This window comes from Oculina patagonica, chromosome 9 (assembly GCF_052425735.1).
Source record: "Oculina patagonica isolate OP01 chromosome 9, crgOcupat, whole genome shotgun sequence".
NCBI lineage: Eukaryota > Metazoa > Cnidaria > Anthozoa > Scleractinia > Oculinidae > Oculina > Oculina patagonica.
In genome coordinates, this window is record NC_135766.1 from 2336677 (window position 1) to 2346051 (window position 9375).

The window sequence follows — 9375 nt, forward strand, 5'->3', positions numbered from 1 at the left end:
AATAACTCAAGCTAAGAGCCGTTACATAACTATCCTGTAAACAAGCTCTTTACTAAGGAGAACGAAACGATTAAAAACGGAATCAAAGGGAACGGAAAAGAGCTTTCTCTCGGCTATTTTTTCTCGCAGATATACTTCCGGCATAAATATACAATAAACACAATTACTATAGAGCAGCGTGGGTATCTGATGGCTGTCTTTTAACCAAAATTAAAGAAATCACAAGTGAGGAATTACAGTTATCAGAAATAGCGCAATTATGAATAAATCGGAGCACAAAGCAAAAATACCATGTGATCAGCATTATCTGTAGCGGGGAAATACGCGCAAGCTAAGTCTGTTTTCAAAGAATAAATATTGGCTCTGATTGGTTAAGGCAACAACTAATAAGCAGCTAGTAATTGTATAGCTTATAGATAAAGACGAAACCAAAACAAGCACGCGTAAGAAACCCGTTTAAAAAAAAAACCTGTTTTGAATACACGTGAAAGCAAACCTTAGTTGATCTAAACACACGGTACGTGTCGTTGAAAGTTCGTTCAAATTATTATATTTCCTCAGTTGTGACTCTTCAGTTTCTTCTCGCATGTGCCCTGGAATTGTCATAAATGCAATTACGAAAACAACGGATAATCTCCAGCTTGATGTACTAGGTGCATTTCATGTACGAGAAGACCTATTCGTCAAATTTAGTAACTTTACCGAAAAGCATTAAAATCCCTGTGAAAGTGTCCCTTTAAGAAAACAGCCAACAATGAAAAGCTTTAAAAATCAATCGGTCTGATTTTCATTTCAGCCTTTCTGAGTGAGTAATGACCTTGCTTCCAACCATACCAATTAACACTCGTAATATCAAGGTACTCTCCCTGACGATAGATACCATTCAGGTTACTATGGTAACAAGCTTTGTACCACCAGGCTCCTTTTTTATCCAAAGCACAGTTACGGTTTTGATCGTCGTTATCCTGATCATTTGTTGAAAATGGATAACCATTATGATAAGCCAGCGAATCTCCAGCGGTTCCTAAACAAAATATAGCACAAAACAGACTAAAAAATGTTATAAATTCCTTTGAATGGTGAGAAGAACACTAAGAGCCATATTGGACATTAAAAAAACATGTTTAAAATTATTATACTTATGCGGGTGATTACTTTTTAATTATAACTAACTTTAACATACTTCATTTCGCCCAAAACAAACTTTTCTCAAGCACAAAATGACCTTCCTGTCTAAAATGACAGCAATTTGTTGACTGCAATTTTTACTAACCGCCTATTCAACAGTGAAGAGATTAAAACCGAAGATTATGTACAACATAATCTAATTTATGCGGCGCACCATTTATTATCTTTGAGAACAATTGAAGCACGTGCTAGTCAGGCTGATAAGATCATAACAAGCTATTTAAGGTCGCGCAGGACCCTTGAAATCATTATGTATGTATTTATTTAAAGAGTATGCACGAACTGCGACGACTGAAGCCGACAACAAACGAAATATTCATGAGAATTTTTTTTTCTCAGAGTACTTGGTACAAGTAATTACACGGTATTGTTCTCAGCCTCGCATCCCGTGCGCTGGAACATAGCGAATTATCATAATTAGATTCACAGCTTTAAATAAAGCACACGTTGTTGTAAACATCGTCTCGGAAGGTCTTCGGAAGCCTCAACATCTACAATTTTGTGTCCAAGTTTTCTCCGGTGTTTTAAATTTCCTTCTCAAAATGAAGATAGCATGTTTCAAAGTTTAGATTTCACATTTTTGCTCTCTTAGAAGCCATTAACTTGTAGCAGTTTTTGAAATCGAAAATTTCGTTCTAGTGGGAACACAAAAGAAGTTACGATTTATCACTAGGCTACATAATCATTTAATTTGGTGCGCTGTGCTAGCTGAAAACTTGGACACAAAATCGCATTATCTTCAGTTTAACTTTTAAGGGCTTGTAACATCACAGACAACGGTCATCTCTCAGTAAAAGGACAATCATGATGTAATTCCATCATCCCTGGGTATCCTTATTAAATTTTAGAGGAATCGATATTCAAAATGTAGTGAATTAAAGCTTTACAAGACAGCACTCCAACAAGAAATTTGGCTAATGAATATATTAATGAGCAAGGGTCCTGCGCGACCTTAAGGCGTATTGTACTGATATCGGCCTCTTTTGTCAGTGTAATTTCCGAGCTGCGTTCACAAAAACATTGACTTTAGGTGTTCGTTTTTATACTGTGTATAAATACTGTGGTGTAGCCCTTTAGGCCCCACCTGGTTAGTTCTGTTGACAAGCAAATCAAATTTTATAAACCATCGGGATTTTTGTTGAGCAATAAACAGGCACGCACCGTGGCCATTTTACTTCCAACGAAGTGTTTTATTCAGTGCGTTCTATTGGCTAATTTCTCTGCGCCATTGACAGGATGAATAAAATTTCGGGTTAAGGGCACTGCATAAATGACATTTTTTTTTGCGGAAGTCATATTTTCAAAATGTCGTAATCGTATGAGGTAAAAAAAATCAAGAAGCATATTAACGAAAACTAACCTGAGAAATTTCCTACGCTCAGCTGGTACTTATTTCCCTCACTCGCAACCCCAAACGAATCGTACTCAGCGTAAGCAGTATTTCCTGCAAAGTCTTCAAGGTCAACACGTAGCTTGTATTGTCCACTGCTGGTCAGACGGTGTATCTTTTCTAGCCCTAACCAAAATTCATCATTGAGATTACCGAAGCCTCGTTTGTAGTCATCCCATCCGCGGTAAAAATCGACCGAGCCGTCCTGCCTCCTCTGGAAAACTGTCCACCCACCACCGACGGTTGTTTGGTCGCAAAACACATCAAAGGCATTTGAACCATCGTGGTCGATCGTGAAAACACCACTGTTTTGTTTTCCAGATTTGTACAACTCGGCACAGTCCTTTTGGAAAGCTATAGGATAAAACACGGGTCATTTATAATCATAGAGCAAAATAAAGCCTTGTTAAAAGACATTTCTTTAATTAAGTAAATTTAAATTACCAGATTAACAAAAGTTGAAAATTGGTCAGTTTTTGCTTTGCAAAAACCGGAGTAAAAGTGAAGATTGTAAATTAAACGATAAATTCGCTCTTATTTTACACGGGACAAAGGCTTAGTGCGCAGAAGAACCACTTTTTACATTGTTTTACTCTACTCTCATTATTATTATAAGGCAAAAAGAAGCGGTATTTAAAGATTTTTTTAATTTCGTTTTTAATTGTATTATATATAAGCGGGTCACTGGTTTCTGATTTTTTTTACTGTCACTCGTCTACCCTCGTTAACAAACCTGCGATATATACGTTGCTTGCCAAGATTCGCACGGTCTTCTAAAACGCTTTAAAGCGCTGTATAATTACAATCGTGGTTTAAGCTGTAAACTATTTTTCGTTGACAATTTGTTCAATACTGAAACAATACTGAAACAATTGATCTGCTCAATCTTGCGGAATATCGCCGTGTTAGTTACCTTCTGTTTGCCCTATTTAGTTTAGTTAAAGGAAAAAGGTTAAAAAATGAAAAATCTAGATACCTTTTTCACATCGATCCCCGGAGAATCCCGGTGGGCAACTGCAGTTGAAACCATTGATCAGATCAGTACAGGTTCCGTTGTTAACACAAGGACTGCTCTCACACTCGTTGATATCTGTCGCAGTAATAAACACAAACTGTTGAAAACTAAGCTCTCTCTCGCTCATACATCTTTTTGTTTTTGACGGAACCACATGATATATAGCTGCAAGCGTATGCAGCTGTACGGAATGGGGGAAGGGGATATAAATCCAATTTACCAGTCCAAATTTTATCCAAATCCCATTTGCCTACCTATTATTCTCCCAAATGCTCCCAAATCCCAGTCCCAGTTACATTAATGTTTGTTTGTGATTCCCAGTTCCAGTGACCCAAATCCTATTTTTCCAGTGAAAATTTGCCTAAATCCCATGCAGTTTCAATTCTACCAGTTCAGGCCCCTTATGTAGTACGGAACAGGCATATAACGTGATCAATATTCCTCGAGATCTTTTCTGCAATTAAATTGTACTTTGCAATGGTAAGACGTGTCAAGCTGCACTAAACAGTACATAACTATGAATTCGATCCGACCACTTTGTAAAGTTTTGCATGGAATTTTTCTTATTTTGTTTTACGCCTATTAGAAAAGACATCTTATTTGGTTCAGAAGTTTTTTTTGACCGACTTATCTCGATGGGCACGATTCCGTTGCTTTAAACTTTTACCATGGCATTAAGTTTCCTTCGATACTTATCATTTCTGCATAATATTAACTATGACAGCGGAAAACTTCATGACCTGTTTGGCAATGTTTCCCTGTGAATCCCTTTACACAATGGCACGCGTAGCTTTTCTTCTCGTACTGTGATATGCACGTTCCATTGTTCTTGCAGGGCCAACTGCTACATGGGGACTGGAAGACAAAACGAGAAGTTAGGACGGAGCAGCATAATTTGACACTCGAACCTTCAGGGAATAGTGCCGCTGCGCTCTAGAACTGAATTTGGAACAAAAAGGCGATCACCATCCAATATGCAACTAGGTTGTGAAGTTCAGTGCTACACTGGCAGTCTCACACGCACATCCAAATTTATAAACAAATTCCTATCTCAAAAAAGTGTTCAGAGGATATCGTCTTCTCGGTGTTTACGTCTTCTTTGCCCAGCATGTTTATATATTTTCTCCCAAGTGCCCTTAACCCTCGGACGTATAAGGGGGGGGGGGGGGGGGTGGATGCCACCCCCCATAAGGTTTTTTTTCCAAATTTTGAAGAAGGATTTACTCTACAATGCTGAATCTTTCAGTAGCTGTTCATTCATCCTTTGCGGAAATTTTTACATTATTTTTTACATTCCATAAGCATTCTGGCTTGATTTTCGATCAATTTCTGTTCTTTTGTGACTTTCTAGGAAAATGTTGAAATCCAAGATGGCGGATCCAAGATGGCGGCTCTAATGACGTCACGTGACGTCATATGACGTCATAGCCAATTAAAATTGCGCCAACTTGTAGAGTAAGCTAAGGGCTTTCTTCTCAGTGCAAAATAATTTCGCTACACCTTAATATAATGAAAACTCTGGGGAGGGGTTCCACCCCCCCCCCCCCCTTGTACGATGGTCGGGGTCTGAGTTTGCTTGTACGTCCGAGGGTTAACAACGGCCGGTAATAAACTATATATATCACCACCAGCTTGCTTAATGTAGGTTGTTACTTGTTGTATATATAATGAACGTTTATAAAGTCGAATTCATTATTCTTACTAATTTTCGCGAGTACTAATTTTCGAGATTTTCGCGATTTCAAAATAATCGCGAAATTTAGTAGGCGCGAAGAAAACATTGCGCAAAATTTACACACGCGAAAACTATTACCATATTATAAATCAAAAGGGAAAAATGTTTAGAACTGCAACTGTACTAGTCACTCTTGAAAGTATTTTTCCGTCTTGATTTTGACTAGCACCCTTCATCTGATTACTGTTTCGCTCTTGTAAATTGGCCAAAACCTCTTAAGTACAGTCACCAAAGTTTTCGTTTGCAGGCTTCTTGTAGTGACATTGAACTAGACCTTTGTACACTTCCAGTAGTTCCTCAGTCTTTGACGACTGCTCCATAAAAAAACTGACAAAATCGGCAAATTTAATACACTTTTTGCTCTTGTTTTTCTTGCAATCGAAAAATAATACTCGCGAAATTCGGCTCTCGAACTTTCGCGAAATTAAGTAGGCGCGAATATTAGTAAGAATAAGGTACTTACCGGGATACTGTAGTGATGAAACAGTGGGCTGGCGGTAAACTTGTCCGAGTTGTTGTACTTGTCAGATGGAAGCAGTTCACACAGCAGTTTTTCGCTGATATCAGCAAATGCAGCCAGGTTGTAAGAGAAACACGTTGGGATTTCTAAACAGGCAAACCCACATTCGATGCCGTCCGTTAAAAGATCTGAACCGATGCTTGTGATGTTCAGATATGAAAACTCGTCTTTCTTGAAGTTGATAAAAGATGCTCCCTCGAAAGAACCCTCACTGCGACCTTAGTTAAAAGAAGATAATTAAAGGTATTTTTAGTAGCTATTCAAAACGACGCCTTTCCAGCTGCCTTGATAAAATTTTGCATTTCGCCCAAAATTGTCTAGAAAAACGAAGATGAGCCTAAGAAGTGAAAACTTAAGAACGCTTACCTTTCGCAGAATGAAAGAAAGAGGCAACGACCGTCATGATAAGCAGAAAGTTGTTTAATTTTTGCAGACCGAGTTCCATTTTTGCCGAGGTGTTAACTCCTTAGACTTGAAGTCTGACTGAAGTTTGTCCTTAGCACGTCTATAATGTGAAATAAGAAGGCTTTTAAAAATAACACCTGATATGGTCTTCTGAGTGGGAGGCAAAAAGAAAACCAATAAAATTATGATAATACAAAGCTGGTAAATCATTCCTCTATGTTTTCGTTGAATAAGAGGATAGCATAAATAACGAGTACGGGAAGTCTTCTAAAACAAAATAAAGCTCACCTAAATAAGGTAACGGTCGCACTAGGTTGAAAAAAAAAAAACATTGTTTGGCTCTACTAAAAGTCCCGGCAAATTTTGTTTGTACCAAAGTTTGAATTTGGTAATCGTGGACGTATTAAGCCCGGTCTGAATAGGGTTAAAGTATTTCTGAATGGCATAATTTGAATAAATTGTGTATTTTAACGTTATGATTTACATAGTGAATTAAAGCAACGAAGGTAAACAAAACTAGTAAAACGTCTACGTAAATAAATAATAAGAACCCGCCTTGTTTGGATTGCAAAATTTGTCGGTAAAGAATGCATCTCGGTCGAAATTGAGAGCTTTATCTTTCTATAATCATTTCCAGATTTGACACAGAGCGAAATACACAAATTTGTAAATAACAAAGAAGTTGTCTAAACAACCCCTACGCTTTCCAGTTTAAAATTTATATCCAGGTAGTATCCACGTACTATGAAAATATTAGAATATTTCAAGGAATGAAATTGAAGAAAATCGCACTTAAAGTCACACAAGCACTTAAGGATGTAACTGTTTGGGTTAAACTTATTATTTTAACAGAGATGGTCGTGCAACACTATGTTATCGCTGCTTATTATACTTGATAGGTTGATCGCGCACAACGAGTGAAAAAAGGATTCGAAGAGAAAATTTCAAACACTAGCGCGCGACATCAAATGAGATTACCCTCAGGAGCCACATTAAATAGGAGAGTACAGTGAATCTCTCGCTTTCTTAAATGTTCGACGGCAAACTGCTGTATTCACAAATCCCTTGCATAATTAGCATGCAGAGCAGTTTTAAGCTATAAGCTATAAAGTCGAAAAGTGGATAAATGCAGTCAGTCAAAAACTTTCCTGCTTTGTCCTACAAAGTGGTATTTTGCTACAAAGGGTACAATATGAAAGATCCTCACTCGTTATGACTGTGGCTCATCAAGACGTTATAACTTCAATAAAAGCACAGTTTGCAGAAAACAACTTACATAATGAGGGTTTGCTGTAAATATATATATATATTTCCCAGCAAGGGCGGTAGTATTGCTGGTCTTATCTGAAAACCAACTAACGTACTACTTTTTGAGTAAGAATAGCAAAGTATAAGCAAATAAGAGAAATAAGGCTAGAATGTCATTCCAGCCGAGCGAGATGAAAACCCACCTTTGATAAAATGACGATGAATGCTTGAAACAGCAAGCAGCAGCCAAAAAATAATGCCTCGCTTAGGTCGAAAAATCAGTGGAGAAATATTTTTAGCGAATGTCTGAGAAACTCCTGCTCTAGTGTACCAAAGTTAGTCACGACGTTTTTTATATCCGTCAAAAAATAATGTATTGGCTCTTTTAAAATTCACGAGAAACTTCTGCTCTATGTACCCAGTTCAGAGTCATGTCGTTTTTAATTGGTCGAACAATTTAAAACACTGCCAAATTTACTGCTACATTTAAGTGCCCGAGAAACTCCTGCTCTGTGAGCCTAAGCTACTTGGCGTCGTTTGTAATTGATAGGCCCAATCCGGGAACTTAAGTGGACAAATGCAGTTAGCCAAAAAAATTTCCTGCTTTGTCCTACATACTGGTACTTTGCTACAAAGGGTACGATGTGAAAGATCCTCACTCGTTACGACTGTGGCTCATCAAGACGTTATAACTTCAATAAAAGTATAGTTAGAAGAAAAAAACTTACATAATGAGGGTTTGCTGTAAATATATATTCCATTTATCCCAGTTAGGGCAGTAGTATTGCTGGTCTTATCTGAAAACCAACTAACGTACTTCTTATAGATTAAGCATAGCAAAGTATAAGCAAATAAGACAAACAAGGCAAAAATGTCATTCCAGCCAAGCAAAATGAAAACCCACCTTTGATAAAATGACGATGAATGCTTGAAACATAGAGCAGCAGTCAACAAATAATACCTTGCTTAGGTCGAAGAATCGGTGGAGAAATATTTTTAGCGAATGTCCGAGAAATTCCTGCTCTAGTGTACTAAAGTTAGTCAGTTTGTTTTGATCTGTCAAAAAATTAATTAATTTTAATGGCTCTCTTAAATTTCACGAGAAACTTCTGCTCTATGTACCCAGTTCAGAGTCATGTCGTTTACAATTGGTCGAACAATCTAAAACACTCTCAAATTTACTGCCACATTAAGTGCCCGAGAAACTCCTGCTCGGTGAACCTAATTTACTCGGCGTCGTTCATAATTGATAGGCCTAATTCGGGACCTTAAGTGGATAAATGTAGTCAGTCAAAAACTTTCCTGCTTTGTCCTACATACTGGTATTTTGCTACAAAGGGTACGATGTGAGAGATCCTCACTCGTTATCGCTGTGGCTCATCAAGACGTTATAACTTCAATAAAAGTATGAGTTAGAAAAAAACCGCTTACATAATGAGGATTTGCTTTAAGTATATTTTCTATTTATCCCAGCAAGGGCGGTAGTATTGCTGATCTTATCTGAAAACCAACTAACGTACTTCTTACAGATTAAGCATAGCAAAGTATAAGCAAATAAGAGAAATAAGGCTAGAATGTCACTCCAGCCGAGCGAGATGAAAACCCACCTTTGATAAAATGACGATGAATGCTAGAAACATCGAGCAGCAGCCAAAAAATAATGCCTCGCTTAGGTCGAAAAATCGGTAGAGAAATATTTTTAGCGAATGTCCGAGAAACTCCTGCTCTAGTGTACTAAAGTTAGTCACGACGTTTTTTTATCCGTCAAAAAATAATGTATTGGCTCTTTTAAAATTCACGAGAAACTTCTGCTCTATGTACCCAGTTCAGAGTCATGTCGTTTTTAATTGGTCGAACAATTTAAAACACTGCCA

The 9375-nt window shown here is 37.6% G+C and overlaps 1 protein-coding gene across 1 annotated transcript; it reads right to left on the bottom strand.

Moving 5' to 3' along the window:
- Positions 1-653: 653 nt before the first annotated feature.
- LOC144666719 (microfibril-associated glycoprotein 4-like) lies at positions 654-6656 on the bottom strand. Its single transcript, XM_078528100.1, has 6 exons — positions 6215-6656; positions 5792-6066; positions 4334-4448; positions 3555-3668; positions 2549-2932; positions 654-1024 (listed from the first exon to the last, which is right to left on the bottom strand). The coding sequence occupies exons 1-6, from the start codon at positions 6291-6293 to the stop codon at positions 765-767; spliced, it is 1227 nt and encodes a 408-aa protein (XP_078384226.1). The 5' UTR covers positions 6294-6656; the 3' UTR covers positions 654-764.
- Between the last annotated feature and the right edge of the window lie 2719 nt (positions 6657-9375).